The sequence below is a fragment of the Eptesicus fuscus genome, chromosome 13 (genome assembly GCF_027574615.1).
Source record: "Eptesicus fuscus isolate TK198812 chromosome 13, DD_ASM_mEF_20220401, whole genome shotgun sequence".
Classification (NCBI taxonomy): Eukaryota; Metazoa; Chordata; class Mammalia; order Chiroptera; family Vespertilionidae; genus Eptesicus; species Eptesicus fuscus.
Genome location: NC_072485.1, coordinates 5,522,312 through 5,543,569, shown reverse-complemented (window position 1 = coordinate 5,543,569; position 21,258 = coordinate 5,522,312). Strand labels below are relative to the sequence as shown.

General features: G+C 40.9%; 1 protein-coding gene across 1 annotated transcript in view; it reads left to right on the top strand.

Annotated features, from left to right (window-relative positions):
- The window catches only part of NXPE2 (neurexophilin and PC-esterase domain family member 2), a 35,854-nt gene that overhangs the window by 12,108 nt on the left and 2,488 nt on the right, over positions 1–21,258 (top strand). The window contains 1 exon segment of the mRNA XM_054724974.1: positions 7,430–7,539. Within this exon segment, the coding sequence (XP_054580949.1) occupies positions 7,430–7,539 (110 nt within the window).

Genomic DNA, 21,258 nt, shown 5'->3' with positions numbered 1-21,258 from the left:
ATTGAGTCCGTAAACTATACACTTAAAATGGGTGGATTTATCATAGCTCAATTAAGCTGTTAAAACAAAAAAAAATAGTTTCACGGGCTATGTTCTCTAAAGGAAAAGCATCACATATTGGAAAAAATTGAGGGAAAATCAGTTCACTCTGGGGCTGGAGGGTACTAAATATGGAATATGGAATATGAAATGGAACTCACTTTTGGTTTCACCTTAGCACCCTCTTCTGTAAAATTCTGCCTCTTTTTGAGGATCATTTTTCTTCTGCTAATACCCATAACCACTTTCCTTTTTGGCTATTAACTTCTCCCTAACATTGTAAAAGAGTTTAGTATTGAGTTCATGACCTTCCTCCCCACCTCAAATCCCATTTTCATTCTGTGAGTTCTTAATAACCACATGAATGACACATCTGACATCTAAATCCTCATAGTTTATTGTCTCTCTTCAATCCTCTTTACACAACTTTAGATAATTAGACCCTTGGGCACGTATTATAACTTGTTATTAGCCATCATTTCTCTGCTACTTTACCACTTCTCTGAGTGAGTACAACCTCCTGTTCTTCTTGCACTCCACTCACATTTTTAGTGAGGGCCAGAGAATAACTATTTTAGGCTTTTGGATCATATGGTCTCTGTCACAAATACTCAACTCTGCAGTTGTAGGGAAGAAGCAATCATGGGTAACATGTAAGCAATTGAGTGTGGTTGTCTTCCAGGCAAAACTTTATTTATAAAAACAGGTCTCAGCCCAGATTTGGTCTATGGGTCATAGCTTTCACTGCTCTCTCCCTCAGCTTAGAAAGAGGCTTATATAAATATAAGCAAATTATTTTACTGTTTTGAGTCTATCTATATAATGTGGGTAATGTTTTTCAATTCTACAAGTTTATGAGTTAAACTAGTGGCCCGGTGCATGAAATTCGTGCACATTAAAAGGGAATTAATTAGAGGAAATATTTTAATATTGCTATTTGCCCTTTGCTGGGAGCAGGGATGTGAGCCTCATGTCCCCAGGCTGGTGCAGGGGGCAGGGATGTGAGCCTCACATCCCAGGCCTGTTGCCAGGGGTGGGGACACGAGCCTCAAGTCCCTGGGCTAGTGCAGGGGGCAGGGATGCAAGCCTCACGTCCCCGGGCAGTGCAAGTCCCCGCCCACCCGCACCTGCTGCGCATGCAGCCTGCTGATGGGTCATTACATGATGGCGTCCCAACCAATTTGCATATTACCCTATTATTAGATAGATGAGAATATTATCTAAAAGCTCAAATGTAATTTATGACAAAAAAGGATTAAAAGAATGTGTTACCACCAAACCAGCATTGCAAGAAATGCAAAAGTGACTGTTGCAAGAAGAAATAAAGAGGAAGAGAAGAGCACAATGATAAAGAATAAGAATGGCAATAAATAAGCACCTATCAATAATAACCTTAAATGTAAATGGATTAAATGCTCCAATCAAAAGACATAGGGTAGCTGAGTGGATAAGAGCACATGACCCATATATATGCTAACTGCAAGAGACCTGCCTCAGAACAAAGGACTCACATGGGATGAAAAATAATGTTCCAGGCAAATGGAAATGAAAAAAAAAAAGAAAAAAAAAGAGCTGGGGTAGCCATACTCATATGTGACAAAATAGACTTCAAAGTAAAGGCCATAACAAGAGATAATGAAGGCTACTCAATAATACTAAAAGTTTTGATAGAAGAGGATATAACTTTGGAAGACATATATGCACCTAACAGATGAGCATCCGAATATATATAAAAACACTTCTGGAGGATTTTAAGGGAGAGACCAACAGTAATACGATCACAATAGGGGACTTCAACACACCACTGAAATCTTTGGATGGATCTTCTAGACAAGAAATCAACAATGAAACAGTGAATCTAAAAGACATACTAGATCAGATGGAATTCACTGACATTTTCAGAACATTTCACCCCAAAGGGATGAATATACATTTTTCTCAAGTGCACATGGGACATTTTTAAAGGTAGAGTACATGTTAGGACACAAATTAAGTCTCTACAAGTTCAAGAAGATTGAAATCATATCAAGTATCTTTTCGGATCACAATGACATGAAATTAGAAATAAACAACAGTAAACACACTCAAAAACATTCAAATACATAGAGGCCAAATAGCATGTTATTAAACAATGAATGAGTTACCAAAGAGGACAAGGAAGTAATAAAAAAGCATCCTAGAAACAATGAAAACAACAACCCAAAGACCTATGGGACACAGTGAAAAACAGTTCTGAGAGAGAAGTTCATAGCATTACAGGCTTACCTTGAAAAACAAACAAACAAAAACTTTTAATAAGCTATCTTACACTACAACACAAATAATTAGAAAGAGAACAAGAAAAGCACAGAATAAGTAGAAGGAAGGAAATAGTAAAGATTATGGCAGAAATAAATGACACAGAGACTAAAAAAAATTCATGATCAATAAAAACCAAGACTGGCTATTTGAAATGAAAAGATAAACAAGCCGAAACCGGTTTGGCTCAGTGGATAGAGCGTTGGCCTGCGGACTCAAGGGTCCCAGGTTCGATTCCGGTCGAGGGCATGTACCTTGGTTGCAGGCACATCCCCGGTAGGGGGTGTGCAGGAGGCAGCTGATCGATGTTTCTCTCTCATCGATGTTTCTGACTCTCTATCCCTCTCTCTTCCTCTCTGTAAAAAATCAATAAGATATATTAAAAAAGAAAAGAAAAGATAAACAAGATTGATGAACCTCTAGCCAGATTCATCAAGAAACAAAGAAACAAATAAAATAAAAAATGAAAGGAAAGAAGTAACAACAGACCCCACCGAAATACAAACAATCATAAAAATACTATGCATGACTATTTATAACAAACTGGACAACCTGGATGAGATGGACACATTCCTAGAAAAATACAATCATTCAAAACTCAATTAGGAAGAACCAGAAAACCTGAACAGGCCAATAACAACTGACAAAATTGAAGACGTAATAAAATAAACTTCCAGTAAACAAAAGCCCTGGTCTGGACAGGTCCACAGGGGAATTTTACTGAATATTCAAAGAAGAACTAACACCTATCCTCCTTAAAATATTCCAAAATATCCAAGAGGAAGGAACACTTCCAAACTCATTATGAGGCCAGAATTACCCTAATTCCAAAATGTGATAAAGACATTACAAGGAAAGAGAATTACAGGCCAATATCCCAGATGAATATAGATGCTAAAATCTCAACAAAAATATTAGCAAACCAGATCCAGCAATACAGGCAGTCCTCGGGTTATGTCAGAGATCAGTTCCTATGGCGCAACGTAACTCGATTTTCGCCGTAAGTCGGAACCCACCTACATAAGCACCTATGTCACTCACATAGAGCACATACACAGCAGTAATGAAGTGAAACAGTAAAAAAAAATGTAAAAGAAAGATAACAATTCCTGACCTTTACATGTGGTAAATAAATAATAAAAAACATAAAGTACATATGTACATATGTTGAAATGACGGAACTTTTTTTTTTTTTAATAAAAACTGTAAATGGGAGATGGCGATGTAACCACGAAATGACGTTAGTCGAGTCCAACATAACCTGAGGACTGCCTGTACAATAAAAAGATCATACATCATTACAGGGATGCAAGGCTGGTACAGTATTCAAAAATCAATAAATGTGATACATCACATAAACAGACTGGAAAACAAAAGTCACATGATCATATCAACTGATGCAGAAAAAGCATTTGACAAAATACAACATCCATTTTTGATAAAAACTCTCGCAAAGTGGGAATAGAGGAATCATGCTTCAACATCAAAAGGTTATGTTATAGCCAACGTCATACTCAATGGGCAAAAACTAAAACCATTTTCCCTAAGAACAGGAGCAAGACAGGTATGTCTGCTTTCACCACTCTTATTCAACACTAGAGGCCCAATGCACGAAATTCATGCAAGAGGAGGCCTTCCTTCCACTGGATGCCAGCACCGGCTTCCCTCTGGCACCTGGGACTCGGGCTTTCCTCCGGCCCCAGCTTCGTCCGGAAGGTCATCTGGAAGGATGTCCGGTCTAATTAGCATGTTATATTTTTATTATTATAGATAGTACTGGAAATACTATCCATAGTGATCAGACAAGAAGAAAAAATAAAAGGCATCCAAATTGGAAAGGAGGAAGTAAAACTCTTATTATTTTCAGATGACATGATATTGTACCTAGAAAACCCTAAAGACTCCATAAAAAACTACTAGATTCAATAAATTAATTTAGCAATGTAGCAGGATACAAAATTAACACCCATAAATTTATAGCATTTTTATGCACCAATAATGAACTCCCACAAAGAGAAATGAAAAAAAAATCCCATTTACCATTGCAACAAAAAAAAATTATGATACTTAGGAATAAACTTAACCAAGAAGGAAAAATCTTGTACTCAGAAAACTACAGAATGTTGAAAAAAGAGACAAAGGAAGATATAAACAAGTGGAAGAATATACTGTGTACATGTCTTGGTAGAATCAACATCATTAAAATGTCCATACTATCCATAGCAATCTATATATTCAATACAATCCCTATTAAAATACCAATGGCATACTTCAAAGACCTAGAACAAACTCTCCAAAAATTTATATGGAATCCAAAAGATCCCTGAATAGCTGCAGCAATCTCGAGAAAAAAGAATAAAGTTGGTGGGATCACAATACCAGATATCAAGTTACACTACAAAGCCACTGTACTCAAAACTGCCTGGTACTGGCACAAGAACAGGCATATAGATAAATGGAACAGGACAGAACCCAGAAATTTACGTAAGCCATTATGCTCAATTAATATTTGATAAAGGAGGCAAGAACATACAATAGAGTCAAGACAGTCTCTTCAATAAATGTTGTTGGGAAAATTGGACAGATACATGCAAAAAAAAAAAAAAAAAGAAAGAAAAAGAAACTAGACCACCAACTTACATCATAAATAAGAATAAACTCTAAATGAATAAAAGACTTAAATGTAAGTCGTGAGACCTACCTTTGGATACTATAGAAGTATCCAGAAGTAGCAAAATCTCAGACATCTTTCATAGCAATATGTTTACAGATACATCTCCTAGGGCAAAGGAAACTAAGGAGAAAATAAACAAATGGGACTACATCAAAATAAAAAGCTTCTGTACAGCAAAAGAAAACATCCACAAAATGAAAAGAGAACCCACTGTATGGGAGAACATATTTGCCAATGATTCATCCAATAAGGGGTTAATTTCCCAAATATATAAGGAACTTATACAACTTAACAAAAGGAAGACAAACAATCTATTTTAAAAATGGGCAAAGGACCTCAATAGACACTTCTCTAAAGTGGACATACAGATGGTGAAGAGACATGAAAAAATGTTCAAAGTCACTGATCATCAGAGAGATGCAAATTAAAGTGACAATGAGGTATCACCTCACACCTGTCAGAATGGCTACCATCAAGAAATCAACCAAGGACAAGTGTTGGTGAGGTTGTGGAGAAAAGGGAACTCTAGTACATTGCGGTTGGGATTGCAGACTGGTGCAGCAACTGTTGTAAACAATATGAAGTTTCCTTGAAAAATTAAAAATGAAACTCCCATTTGACCCAGTGATCCCACTTCTAGGAATATATCCTAAGAAACCAGAAATACCAATCAGAAAGCATATATGCACCCCTATGTTCATAGCAGCACAATGTACAATAGCTAAGATTTAGAACAGCCCAAGTGCCCCTCAGGAGATAAGTGGATAAAAAAGCCTTGGTACATTTCCACAATGAGATACTACATAGCAATAAAAAAAGAAGGAACTCTTACCTTTTGCAACAGCATGGATGGACCTGGAGAGTATTATCCTGAGCAAAATATAACAGTCAGAGAAAGACAATTATCACATGATCTCACTTGCACATGGAATCTAATGAACAAAATAAACTGGGGGGAGCGGGGGAAGGAAAAATAAACAGAACGCACTCCACAGATTGAGAAGAACCAGCCAAATCCATTCTCAGTGGTGCAGGAACTGTGGACAAGAGCTTCTGCTCTCTCTCTTTCCAGTTTTTCTGACACTGCTCCTGCTACCGGGGAAGTGACGAATCCCGCAGGACAGCAAAACAAGGCAAGAAAGGGGAAGGGCACTGCGCGGAAATACGTGAGGTCTCAACCAAAGGTGATCCTGGGCTGTGGTTAGCCACATCCATCCCCTAAACAAACTCACCGCTCCCTCCTGGCGTCCGTCTTCTGGCTCTGTGAAAGGGGTGCCTGTGATTCCAGCTGGCACACGGTCGCCACAAATGGCTCTTCAGCTTTTGATCAATGAAGCTTATAGGGAAACTCCAGCCCTGAAATAAATGCAAAGACTGTTCTAACCAAAATACTCAGGACAACTGTAATCCCTGTGAGAGAGTATGAGAATATGATGGAGGAAATATTCATCCACAGGTGTGGTACCTCCCAACTCTTATTTGCACGTTTAATGGCAGAGACAGGAGGGTGCGCAACACATCAGCCATTGCTTTTCAAATGGTGCGTTACAGCTCTTTGGTATAGTAAAATTGTTTACTTGGACATGAATAATACTTTAGAAGTGGGTTAAAATGGAATGGATTAAAATAGAATAACTAGAAAATACGCAGTAATATGAATGTCGTTTTATGAGACTTGTAGTGTGTGTGTGTGTGTGTGTGTATGTGTGTGTGTGTGTGTGCCTGCCCTGAAACAGGCTTTGATATGATTTTCTTACTGTGGGTCTGGGCAAAAAAGTTTGAGAAAAACTGCCATAATTTAGCTCTTTGCCACATACTTTTGGGATTCTGGACTTAAAAAACCAAAACTAAAATCCCAACCATTCAACAGTGACAATTCTCTAGAATGCCTCCTTTCCCTTTATGCAATTTTCTCAACCTCTTCAGCACGAGAAGACTAAAAGCCTGAGGTGGAAGCAGTCTACCTAAAGACACAAATGGGAGATTCAGGATGAAGTCTCCGGAGGCAGAGAAGATTGGGGAGGAAGGGCACCAGATAAAAACATGTGTGTGCATGCGTGTGTATCCAAGAGAATTAGAGACCAGGATTCATTGGAGGGCACCAGAAAAATGTTTTTTTCTTAGGGTAAACAGTTGCTTTGGGTAAAAACCTTGATGAGAGAAATAGCTCAGAGCCTGGATGTCACTTCAAACCGAAGAAGGTCAGGAATCAGGAGACCTTCAATCAGTTCAAGTCCCTGCTTCAAAGAGGGTTGTTTGTTTCTGATTTCTATTATAACATATAATGGAACTTTCCAGAAACGCAGGAGATAGCAGCATATAGAACATAATCCTGTCTGGAAAGCACTAAAGAGGAACCAAAATATACAGAGCAATGTCATGTTTAATTTATTTAATGTGTGATTATTTCTCCTCTTTCTTATGGTGTACTCACTAAGTTTCCAAATGCAATAGCTCATAAATTACTGGTGATGCTGATATTTATCTTAGTTTTCTGGGCCATTTAATTGTCTTTAAAAGAAATAAAGGTAGGAATTTTTTTCTTTTTTAGAATTTCAGGGAAGATCACAGTGACTTTGAATACTCATCTTTCTCAAGGCAAAATTTAAGTTAAAAGCATATCATCTCAGCAACAGATGTGGGTGAGACGGTTCTCTGTTTAGCCAAAATCCCTCTGACAATATCTATGATATTATTATTTTTTTTAGTGACAGGTGGATTTCCAGCCATCTCTATATAATTTGGCACTTCTAATCATCCTGGCTAAAAATTCTCTCCTGCCTTTGTCTCTGAGGCTCCAATCCAATTAAACCCGTTTCAGTTCTCTGCCTTCTTCACAGCAGTTTTCTTATTCTTTGCATAGCTCAGTTAGTGCTTTTATTTTCCTTTTCTGTAGTCTTTCTTAACTGATCTCGCTTCACTTTCTCCTCTTCCCAACCAGGTAGTAAAAAACTGATCTTTCAACACTTCTGCCTTCATCATCCTCTTGTCCCGATCAAATACTTTCATCATGGTTTTCATACATGACAGAACCAGAGCAACTCCTTAGCCACTCAAGGTTCTTCTACATTTGAACCCTACTTCTTTTCAAAATGTCTCTTGCCTTAGTCTAATAGAAACTCCCAGCTCCAAACAAGAAGGGCCACAAGTCCAGGACATTCAGGCATTGATGTGAACTGGTGAATAATAGAGCTCTCCGACCACAGCTCAGAATGTTTCTCTTTGCAATTCCTCCCTATATATTTTTGTTCTCTACCTACCTTTCTTCCTTCAATCCTCTTCTTTTTCACACTTGTATCCTTCAATTTACACGCTCAGATCCTATCCACTACTGCAGGAGGCTAAAGCAGACAGCAATTAGCATAAAAGTGCAAAAAGAGACATTGGAAGGCCAATGGACTTTGATATTCAGCAGGGCTGAATATGAGCAACTGCCCTGCTGTGATTGCAATGGCTCAAGGTGATTTCCCAAACTGATAATCTTTACATTGTATACCAAACTTTACCTTTGATCTGCCTGTCTGCATTGCTAAAGGGAAAATGTGTATTCAGAGTGAATAAAAAGCAGATGGGACCCAGTCTTGGTGAGCCTCTTCACAAAAGAGGTTTCCACCTGCCCATCCCCCACCCCCGCCATGCCTTCTAAATTCATATTTCTTGTATAGCATTTTCATTTGTGCATTGGCCCCTCCTTCAGATCCTGAACCTTGCTGTGCAGGTCGCAGCACACTACCAAATTAGTGCTTCTTAAAGTGAGGTTTGGACCTGAACACCTGTGTTTGTGCATGTACATGTAAAATGCAGATTTGAGGTCCTATTCCAGAGCTACTGAAATCTCTTAGGCCTGAGCCTAAGTATTAACAAGCCCCCCTCCCCCCCCCCAGATGATTCTTAGGGTAAAGTTTAAGAATCTCTGCCTATGTACTCCCAGAACTGAGATTTATTCTGTTTCCCACTCTTGAAATACAGGGTGGGAAAAAGTAGATTTACCATTGCGAGTACACAAGAGTTTATTCCTCTATTATTGTTTATTAATCATTGCATTATTTTTTTAGCAACACCTGTAAACCTGCTTTTGCCACACCCTGCATGTGCTGCTTATCGGGAATCTCCACCTCAGTCTTCCACTCGTGTCCCCAGCAAAGAGAAATGCACTGATTTATCATCTCCCACCACCCTCCTTGGCAAAAACAAAAACCCAGCATCAGCTGGAAACAAATTGCCTGCTCTTCTCCTTCCTCTCCTGTGTTGTCACAGTTCATTAGTCAACCAAGCCAAAACTCTCTCCACAAGCAGTCTCATAAATTCTACCTCCTAGATATCTCTCAAATCTATCCTGTTTTCTCCACCCTCATTGTCTTGCTTTAGTCCTAGTCCTTTGTCATTTCTTGTCTATGGTGTTGAAATAGTTTTCTAATTAGTTTCCCTGCCTCCAGTCTCAGCCTACTTTAATCACTTGTTACACAATCATTTGTTTAATACTAGAAACAGCTTCATCTCCATCTCTTAATATCTCCCTCATCCTGACATTTTTCCCCAATAATACCCTTTACTTTCTAAATTAAAATACTGTATAATTTATCTATTTATTATGTTAATTGACGATTGTCTATCTTGACCTACTACAAGGTGACCTACATAAAAGCAAGGATTTTTATCTGTGTTTACTTTTTTAGTCTAACAAATGATAGAAATGACAAATTATAGAACTAGAGAACAGAAAAATGGTTGCCAGGAGTTAAGGGATTAGGGAGGGTGGGGTAGGAGGAAATAGGTGTGGCTAAAAAAAGGCAACCTAAAGGAGCTTTATGGTTGGTAATGGAAATGTTCTATATCTTGACTATATCAGTGTCCTCTTGCTGGTTGTGATATTTTACTGGAATTTTGAAAGCTGTCACGATTAGGGAAACTGGGTAAAAAGTACATGAAAAAACTTTTAGGATGGCTATGATCAACAAGACAAGTGTTGCAGAGGTTGTGGAGAAAAGTATAGAAAAAATAGAGTTGAATATTTAGAAAATTAAAGTGTGGAGAACAGTCTAAGATAAGAAGCAATACAAGTTGTGTGACAAAGTAATTTTTCAGTGCTTTAAATATTAAATACCTCTAAAACTGTCAAGCAGTAAATTGATAAATACATTTTGTGTAAAATTGAGAGACTAACTGTTACAATGTTTATTATATAAAGAACTGAGAAATAAAAGCATTGAAATCAAAATTAAAGAATTGGTCAAAGGAAATAGACCATTGAGAGGAGAAGAAGGAAATATTTGAAGGAAACTAAGGTTGAAACACACTGGTATTTAAATATAATTTAAAATAATAGTAAGTCTCCATTTTCACCAATAAAATTTGCACATAGTTTTTTTAAAACTGAATTTATTGGAGTGACATTGGTTAATTAAATTGTATAGGTTTCAGGTGCACAATTCCACAAGACATCATCTGTATTTTGTGTTTACCATCCCAAGTCAAGTCTCCTTCCATTACCATTTATTCTTCCTTTGCCCTCTTCTACTTCCCTCAATCCTTCTTTCCCTCTGGAAATCACCATTCTGTTGTCTGTGCTCATGATTCTTTCTCTTTGCTTAATTCCTTCTCTCTTCTCACCCATCCCTCAACCTCCTCCCCTCAGACAGTTGTCAGTCTGTTCTCTGTATCCATGAGTCTGTCTCCACTTTGTTTATTTTGTTCATTAGATTCCACATATGAGTGAAGTCGTGTGCTAATTGTCTTTCCCTGACTGGCTTATTTCACTTAGCTCTCCAGGCCCATCCATGCTGTAACAAGAGGTAAGATTTCCTTCTTTTCTATGGCTGAGTAGTATTTAATTGTGTAAATACTACCCAAAGCAATCTATAGGTTTAACACAATTCCTATCAAGATACCAATGGCTAGAAGGTGTCAACTGGGAAAAAAGGGACACATGTAATATTTTCAACAATAAAGATTTTTTAAAAAAGCACCAATGGTATATTTTACAGAACAAGAACAAATATTCCAAAAACTTATATGAAACCACACTAGATCATGAATAGCCTCAATAATCTTGAGAAAGAAGAATAAAGTTAGAGGAATCATGCTACCTGATATTAAACTACTAGAGGTCCAGTGCATGAATTCGTGCACAGGTGGGGTCCAGCCGGCCCACCCCTATGGGCCCTGCCCCCGATCGGGTTGGGGGACCCAATTGGGGGTGGAGCCAGCCATGGGGAGGGGTCATGGGAGGTTGTGGGAGGTCCGATCAGGGCTCAATTGGGCCAGTTTGCCACCGGAGGGTGGGTCATAGGGACCTGTCGTTCCAGTTGTTCTGGGTGTTCTGTCATTCTGGTCACTTAGCTTTTATATATATAGACTAGAGGCCCGGTGCATGAAAATTCATGCACTTGGGAGGGTCCCTCAGCCTGACCTGCACCCTCTCCCAGTCTGGGAGCCCTTGGGGGATGTCTGACTAATGACTTAGGCCCGCTCCCCTAAGCTGCCTAAGGGTGAAGGGGAGTGGGCCTAAGCTTTAGTCAGACATCCTTAGCATTGCCACAGAGGTGGGAGAGGCTCCTGCCACCGCCGCTACGCTTGCCAGCCATCAGCTCGGCTTGTGGCTGAGTGGTGCTCTCCCTATGGGGGAAGCTCTGGCCCCACTCCCCATCCTCCTGCCGCTGCTGCTGGTGGTCTCCCTCTACAGGAGGTGACCGGCGGGCCGATCGCCACCACTGCCAGTGGCCTCCCTCTGTGGGAGGTGACTGACTGGCTGATCGGGGGATGGCACTGGCTGGTGAGCAGTCGACCCTGCCTCCCGATCACCCCTTCACTACTGCCAGTTGCCGCCATCCCCCGATTGCCGTCCCCTCCCTCTGCCCTCTGGCACCTGCCTTGGCTGGCCTGGCACCGCCCGCTCACCAGCCCTGCCTGCTGCCAGCTGGTCATTCCACCATTTGGTTGATTTGCATATTAGGCTTTTATATAGGATGATTTCACTTATATGTGGACTCTAAAGAACAAAACAGATAGGCAAACAAAATTGAAACAGACAGATACAGAGTACAGACTGATGTTGGCCAGAAGGGAGGGGTGTTAGGGACTGTGTGAAAAAGATGAAATTATTAAGAAGTACAGATTGGTGGCTATAAAATATTCATGGGGATTTAAAGTACAGCAAAGGAAATATAGCCAATAATATTGTAATAACTGTGTATTGTGCCAGGTAGATACTTGAAATCATTAAGTATATGATTATATGTGCTGTACCACTGAAACTAATACATAATAATATTGGATGTAAACTAATTGAAAAAATAAAATTAAGAAAAAAGATGAATTTTTCATGAATCTTTCATTCATGCAATTATTTATTAGAATATGATATATGTGATGTTGCATAATTGTTTTGGGATAACTACTTACATTGTTCTAAAAACGTCTTTGACAATAGTTATGATGAACAAAGAGAGGGGCTCTGGTGCAGGTCCAGATCAGCTGCTGCCTGTGGCCCAGCCCCAGCCTCAGGCCACCTGGCAGGAGCTCTGAAGTGATCTGCAGTGGTAGCTGCATGTGCTGAACGTGGCGGTGCCTGGGAGAAGCTATGTTGTGAACATGGCTGACTGCCACAAGAGCCGCAGGACATCTGCTACATAAGGCCACTCTGCCAAGGCTGGAAGACATAGCAGACCTACCTCCTACATGGAAACAAACACAGGGAGGCGGCCAAATGAGGAGACAAACATGTCCCAAATGAAAAAATGACAAAATTTCAGAAAATGAACTAACAAAATGGAGGCAAGCCATGTACTGGATGCAGAGTTCAAAACACTGGTTATAAGGATGCTCAAGAAACGTAAGAAACGAGTAGATAAACTCAGTGAGAGCTTCAACAGAGAGCTGGGAAACATTTTAAAAAGTTAGAAATTAAGCCCAGCCAGCGTGGCTCAGTGGTTGAGCATTGACCTATGAACCAGGAGATCACAGTTGGATCCCAGGTTGTAGGCTCAATCCCCAGTGAGGGGGAGGGGGTATGAGGTATAGGAAGCAGCCAGCAGCTGATCAACAATTCTCTCTCATCATTCATGTTTCCATCTCTCTCTTCCTCTCTGAAATAAATAAAAATGCTTTTTTTTAAAAGTTAGGAATTAAGAATATAATAGCTGAAATGAGGAAAACATAGAAAATTGAAATCGGAAAAAGAGCTGGGGTAGTAATTAATGCTGATATCAACCTCCTGTGTCCCTCCCCGGCCCTGATCATGCACCGGTGGGGTCCTTTGTCCTGGCCTGTGCCATCTTGCAATAGACTTTAACACAAAGACTGTAACAAGAGACCTAAAAGGACATTTCATATACAATAGCCCAGATATGGAAGCAACATAAGTGTCCATTGATAGATAATTGGATAAAGAAGATGTGGTACATATACACAATGGAATATTAGTAGGCCATAAAAAAGAATGAACTTTTACGATTTGCAACAACATGGATGAACCTAGAAGGTATTATGTTAAGTGAAATAAGTCAAACAGAGACAGACAAGTACTATATGATTTCACTTACATGTGGAATCCAAAAATCAAAATAAATACACAAAACAGAAACAAACTCATTGATACAGAAAATAGACTTAGGAACCTGGATGAAAAAGGTAAGGGGATCAAGAAGTACAAATTGGTAGTTTCAAATAGTCATGGGGATGTAAAGTACAGCATAGAGATATAGTCAATATTATTGTAATAACTATGGATGGTGCCAGGTGGGTACTAGACTTATTGAGGGGATCACTTCTTAAGTTATATAAATGGCAAAGGTAAATACTTCAAAATCAATCAGCAAATAACATATACTTATCCTATATAATAAAAGCCTAATATGCTAAGTGTCCAGTCGTCTGATCATCCGTTCAACCAATCAAAGCGTAATATGCTAATGATATGCTAAGGCCACTCAACTGCTCACTATGATGTGCACTGACCACCAGGGGGCAGACAGTTGACCACTCAACTGCTCTCTATGACATGCACTGACCACCAGGGGGCAGATGCTCTGACTGGTAGGTTAGCTTGCTGCTGGGGTCCAGCCAATCAGGACTGAGCAAGATGGGCTGGATACACCCTGGAGCCCACCCGCAGTCCCTCCTCGGCTGGCCAACCTCCTGTGTCCCTCCCCAGCCCTGATCATGCACCGGTGGGGTCCTTTGGCCTGGCTTGTGCCCTCTCGCAATCCGGGAACCCTCAGGGGATGTCAGAGAGCTGGTTTTGGCCCGATCCTGCAGGCCAGGCTGACGGACCTCACTGGTGCATGAATTCGTGCACAGGGCCTCTAGTTTTATATAATTAATTAAAGATATTTCAGAGAGGAAGAGAGAGACAGAAACATCAATGATGAGAGAGAATCAGCTGCCTCCTGTATGCCCCACACTGGGGATTGAGCCTGCACCCTGGGCATATGCCCTAACCAGGAATCAAACCATAACCTCCTGATTCACAGGGCAACGCTCAACCACTGAGCCATGCTGGCCAAGCTACATAGTTAATTCTTATGCCAGTGACTTCAAATACAGTAATTGATACAAAAGGGCAGATTTGGTTCAGACCAACTTTTCCTAATCAGACTCCTTTATTTGTCTATTACTAATGACTAGGGTTAATTAGACCTATTGCTCAGAGTCACTTAGCTGGTAGTAAAATCACAGGGCCCCATACAGGTCACCTCTACAACTGTGGTTTTAGTGATCCAATTTGCTAAAAGGAGTATAACCAAAGAAGTGTTTTCTACATATATAGTTCTCCATGGTTATAATACTTCCAGATTCAGTAATTTTGTATAGCCCATCACTTCCTATCATGTATTCCATGGAATACCAATCCTATAAAGTATTAATAGATGCTTTGCAAAATACAAAAGGGGGGTGAATGGTAGCATTATGTAGTCTACCCTTTACAGCAAATGAATTGCCAAATTTTATGAATTGTACCTCCCAAATATCTGCTGAGCCCAGACACTTCACTCCCTGTTGTTGCCCCTGTCCTTGTATAAACCATCATTGTGCCTCAATTAGGCTACAGCAACTCCAGAGCTGGGTTTCTTGCCTACAGTCTTGTTTCCTTCCATCTGTTCTCCACACTGTACCCAGACTGGTGTTTCTAAACACAGATGACTTCTACATTTCCTTGCTTAAAACCATTAATATGACCTTAATGCTCTGAGGATGAAATCCAAACTCTTTAATATGTTTACAGAACTTTCCAAGCTCTGGAGTGTCTTGCCTCACTTTAACTTTTATTTCACAAACGGACCATGTTCCCTTTCAACCTTAGCACGTCACACGCCTGGCTTCAGATGGCATTTCCTCCACATCTGCATTCTGTTCTCCAATCAGAACACTTACTACACTATCAAATTTTCAATACATGTTTATATCTTCTGCTACTTCGTAAGCTTTGTAAGGCAACCCTCTATTTTTCACCATGCATGCATTCATTCAGTTTATAAATAGTTGTTAGCACATTCTGTATTCCAGATATAGCTCTAGATGCTTGGAAGTCAACATTTTAGTGGATGAGAAAGACAACAAACAAATAAACAAATAGGTTTGTAACATAAAGTCATCAGAATAAGGGGTTTTGTAGGTGATGGGGGACACTATTTTAAAAAGTGGTCAGGTAAGACCTGTCTTGAGTAGCAACCTGAAGGAAGTGAGGAAGTGAGCCATGCGAATTCTGGGGGAAACAACATTCCCTAGAGAGGGGACAGGGCCTGAGGCAAGAGCATGCTGGGATGTCCCAGGAATCCCGAGAGGGACCACTGAGGCTGGAATGCGAAGGAGAGAGGAGGCCAGATGGGTAGGAAGCACCGTAGAGGCCATCTATGTATGACAGGAAGCCATTAATGGCCACTGCTTTGTCTCACAGGCCAAGCATAATGCTTAACACCTAGGACATCTCAGTACCCGTTGGGGGAAAGAATAAGTGACATACAATCTGGGAGAACAATTAAACAGGTTTCTTTGCAGCAGTCCTTCAAAGCAACTTTAGTATGTATCTCTTCAAGTGGGGATAGAGCACAAAACATTTCCCCAAATGACTTGACCATGGAACATGAACTTAATGGATCATTTTCAGGAACTTGGTTCCACAGTTTGAGAAGCCCTGCTGTATAAATACCTTGGTTTTCTAATGTGGGCTCAGGAGAGCAAGCTGGATAGCATAATATCCTAGAGATTCAAATTCAAACCCAATTCAAGGGCAGGATGCAGGGCATAATGCTGACAAGATTTTCCTTTCAACCCTATCTCACCCTCTCTTCTTTTTGTTTTCTCAATCAAGGTATGGAAAAATATCTTTTCTATAGTTTGTCCCAAAGAGGCTAGACTTTTTCGAATAAATGGTTTACAAATAACAAAAGGAAAAATGGTCATGGAGACATAGAGGCTTGCCTGTTCTGAAGGTCTCCAATCCATGCCTTAATTCGAAGGGCAGAGACCACCTGTGCTGATTCTATCTTCCCTGTTGGCCACACCTGGCTCCCTCTTGAGATGGTCCTCATTGCAGCCTGTTGGAGGGACTTTCCATGTACACTGTCCCTGCTGCTCTCAGGAAATCCCCAGGCCCGGGTCTGGCAGACCTGCCTGTGTTTTAGGTCCCATAATGCTTCTCAAGTGGCCTGTGTTCATGACAGTAGTCTGCTTGGCCCTGTTTACTTCCCAATAGACACATTTCCTCCCCGGATCCCTGGCTCTGTTCAAACTGTCCAGCTCTTTCTCTACTGCATGGAAGCAGAGATTTGAGTCTCCTCACAGATGAGTTAGTATGTGTATTAGGAATTGGACTTCACGAGTGATTCCATATCCAAGAACTCCCAGGGATCATTCTATTCTGTCACTGAGCCCCAGGGTCCCTTCATTGGCCCAAGCCAGGCTCTATGACACTTTTTCATCCCACAGGTCCAGAGACTAAGCCTGGTTCCCTTTCGTTTATAACACAGTGAGTACACTTTCCCAGCAGGACTCTTTCTGCCGTTCCTGACTACAGATTCAGGCGCTATCTCTTCAGACACTCACTCCTTCAAAGTCAAAAAAGTTTGTTTTATTTTTAAATTTAAGAGTTTTATTGATAATAATGATGGGAAAATATAAACAGAGGCTACCACATGAGAAGACATCATACAGAAAACACAGTTGTGATGATTCTTCCATTTATGTTATGGTCTAATGTTATGGACACCCTTCTGAAATGTAATACACACCTGTATACACATATGTATGCTCAATACTAAGATAAGATGCCTTTTTACCATGGAGACATATTTTTCATCTTAATTTTAATGCCTCATCAAAGTTTGGCATTGGTAACTAAATTTAGAAGGCCAGGTATTGGTATCTTTTGTCAGCTTCAACCTTACCTGGAATAGATTTGGGGGAATAAATATTTGACCAAGTGCAAGTTTCTCACTGAGAGAAATTTTAATCCTGTGCCAAAATAGGTCCGATGGGATCCACAGTAAAGCACTCTGTGGTGGTCATTATCATGCCCATTTTCCACACGGGGACATGTAAGCACAGACATATTAAGTAGCTTGGCCAAAGTCACATATCTAGTAAGTGCAAAGTTAGAATTGGAATCTCAGTCTACCTTACACAAAGGTCAATGGGCTATAGCGCTGTCTCCCATGACTCTAGCATGCCATGCAGCCCTCACTGCCAGCTTCCCTGGCCTCTCACTTCTCCAGCCTCTGTCCCGCTAGCTGAGGGGAATATTATTCTCACTTGACCTAAACGAATCCTTTCCTGGGATTCAGACAAACCTTTTCAATTTTGAAAAAAATGATTTATTTACTTATTTATTTATATAAAATAATTCTTTATTGTTGAAAGTATTACATATGTCCTCCTTTCCCCTCATTGATGCCCTGGAAAATGAGTAACAAATAAAAATTGTATATATTTAAGGTTACAATGTGATGCTTTGATATACTTATCTGTTGTGAAATGATTACTACAAACAAGCTGATTAACATATCCATCGCCTCACAGAGCATTTATGTGTGTGTGTGTGTGTGTGTGTGTGTGTGTGGTGAGAACACTTAAGATACACTGTCTCAGCAAATTGTAAGGATAGACTACATTATTATTAAGTATTAGAGGCCTGGTGCACGAGATTCATGTACTGGGGGGAAAGGGGTCCCTCAGCCTGGCCTGCACACTCGCAGTCCAGGACCCCTCAGGGGCCAGGGATCAGGCCTAAGCTGGCAGTCAGACATCCCTCTCCCAGTCTGGGGCCCCACGCTCCTTACTGCCCACCTGCAGCGGTGGTGGGAGAGGCCTCCGCCACAACGCTGTGCTCACCAGCCGTGAGCCTGGCTTCTGGCTGAGCGGCACTTCCCCCTGTGGGAGCGCACTGACCACCAGAGGGCAGTTCCTGCATTGAGTGTCTGCCCCCTGGTGGTCAGTGCATGTCATAGCGACCTATCCTTCTGTTGTTCCATTGATTGCATATTACACTTTTAGTATATAGTACTAGAGGCCCGGTGCATGGAAATTTATGCACTGGAGGGGGGGTCCCTCAGCCTGGCCTGCCCCATCTCTCAGTCCGGAAGCCCTCAGGGGCAGGAGGCGACTTGGTGATCAGGGGAAGGAGACATCACACCTCTGCTGTTGCCACTGCCGGCAGCGCAAACCTCGGTCGGCCCTGGTTACCTGAGCCTCGGGCAGCTCTGGGCAGCTGGGCAGCCACCTCCGAGGCTTGCCTGCGCCTCGGGCTGGTCCTGGTGGCTGGGGGGCTGAGGGGATTAGGGGACTCCGGAGGCAGGCGCACGGAGTGGCTGGACCCACCTTGGGGCGGACCCGGCTGTGCCATGCACCTGCCACCCCGGCGGGGCTGAGGGGACTGGGTGCCATCATCTTGTGGCTCTGGGCGCCTCCATCTTTGAGGGCGTGGCAGTCAATTAGCATATTCCCTCCTTATTGGTTGTGGACACCACCATCTTTATGAGGGCATGATGGTCAATTAGCATATTCCCTCTTTATTAGATAGGATTACATTGATTTGCATATTATGCTTTTATTATATAGGATAGTTACCATGCTGTATATTAAGTCACAGAACTTAGTCCTTTTATAAGTTTATGCCTTTTGACCATCATCTCTCTATTTCTACCAGCCCCCAACCCTGGAAACCACCATTTTACTCTGAGTTTGGCTTTTTAAAATTCAACAGCAACAAAAAATGAGATCATTTTCTGTATCTTGCTTATATCACTTAGTATAATATATTCCAGCTTCACCCATGTTGTCACAAATGGCAGGATTTCATTCATTTTTAAGGCTGAATAATTTATATACTAGTATAGGCCACACTTTCTTTATCCATTCACCCACTGACAGACACATAGGTTATTTTCACGCATGACTAATGTGACTAATTCTGCTGCAAACCTGGGGGTGCAGATTTCTCTTCAAGCTCCCAGAACTATTGAATCAGAAGCTGTGGGGATGAAGCCAAGCCATCTGAGTGGCAACAAGCACTCCACATAACTCTGATGCATGCACAAGGTGGAGAAGCGCTGGGAAAATGCCAATGAAAGCCCAAATTACTACAGGTGGTCAAGTGTGCAGAGATGGCTTATTAAAAAATTAGAAGGAAATGCAAAGAAATATATTTCTGATTAATTTGACATGGAACATGAGTGACTCCCTCTGGATCTCCAGACTCCTGGTATTAGCAGGAGAACAGTTTTTCAGAATTCTAACCCATTCACTCCCCCAGAATATCTAAAATAAGTCCAAATAAAGAAAAAAAAATCTACAGAGAAAGTTAAGGGTGGTTCAATCCACCTTAACCAGTGATTAATTCTTACTTCAATATCTGGGAAGGTATCAGGCTTTCCATTTTTTTGAAGGTCCAACGTGGGAGTTGAATTGCTGACTTTACCTGCAGCAAGGTCTTACAATGCAACAGTAAGTCTATTGTGCTATTGCTTGTTATGTTCACAATTTATACACTTGAAGGACATTCTTATTTTAAGAGGTATTTGACATTTACCTTTAAAATTCTTTTTTCTATATATACAAGGCATTTTTTCTTTTTTTTGTCAATCAGTTATTTTTTAAAAAAATTTTTGTTAATCCTTACAGAAGAATATGTTTCCATTGATTTTTAGGGAGAGTGGAAGAGACGGGGCAAGACAGAGAGAAACATCGATATGAGAGAAACACACTGATTGGTTGCCTCCTGCACAAGCCCCAACCAGGGCCCAGGCTGGGGAGGAGCCTGCAACCAAGGTACAAGCCCTTGACTGGAATCAAACCCGGGACCCTTTGGTCTGCAGGCCGATGCTCTATCCACTGAGCCAAACCGACTGGGGTGACATTTGCCATTTTGATCTCTCATTTCCTGTGACAAATAGCATCAATTGTTTTGGGTTTTATAGAAGAGATTTTATTTTTGTAGGAGTTGCATTTTTGTCTGGAGTCAGATGTAAAAAAACTTGGCAACCCTTAATTTCAGCTACCTATTCTCAAAATGTGCAGGTTATTGTTGTTATTTTTTTAAATCCTCACCTGAGGAGATTTTCCCATTGATTTTTAGAGAGAGTGGAAGGGAGAGGGAAAGACAGAGAGAGAAACACCGATGTGAGAGAAACACATCGATTGGTTGCCTCCTGCATGTCCCCAACCAGGGCCGGGAGCCTGAGACCAAGGTACGTGCCCTTGACAGGAATCAAACCTGGGATCCTTCAGTCACGGGCTGACATTCTATCCACTGAGCCAAACCGGCTAGGGATCTACAGGTTATTTTTATTTAAACTTGAGATTTATTTCTGAAAAGCCAATAATTGGGCAGTGGTGCTCTGTGAAAATGTGTCAGGTGGAACTCGGAGTTAGGAAATACCTTTGGTGGTTTCTACCCTGTTTTTCAGCCGAACCATCTCAGTCAAAGGCCCATAAACTAGCAATTTTTGTGATTCTTCCCCCCCGCCCTCAATTTTACCACATGGACTTCAGTGGTCAATATAAAACCATCTCACTCATAAAAGTGATGTTTCTGTTACTCTGAAATTAAAGTGAATTTCAGAAAAGTAAAAGATTTCTGTTATAACAGTCAACAGAGCCTACATTCACTCTGTTCATGAATTCAGCAAATGTTTATTGAGGACCTACTCTAGGCAAAGAATTTTGCAAATCCCAGTGGAGAACATAGGTATAAATAAAGAACCCATTCTAAAGTTCACGCTCTGTGGAAAAGTCAGTTCCCTTTTCTGCCATGG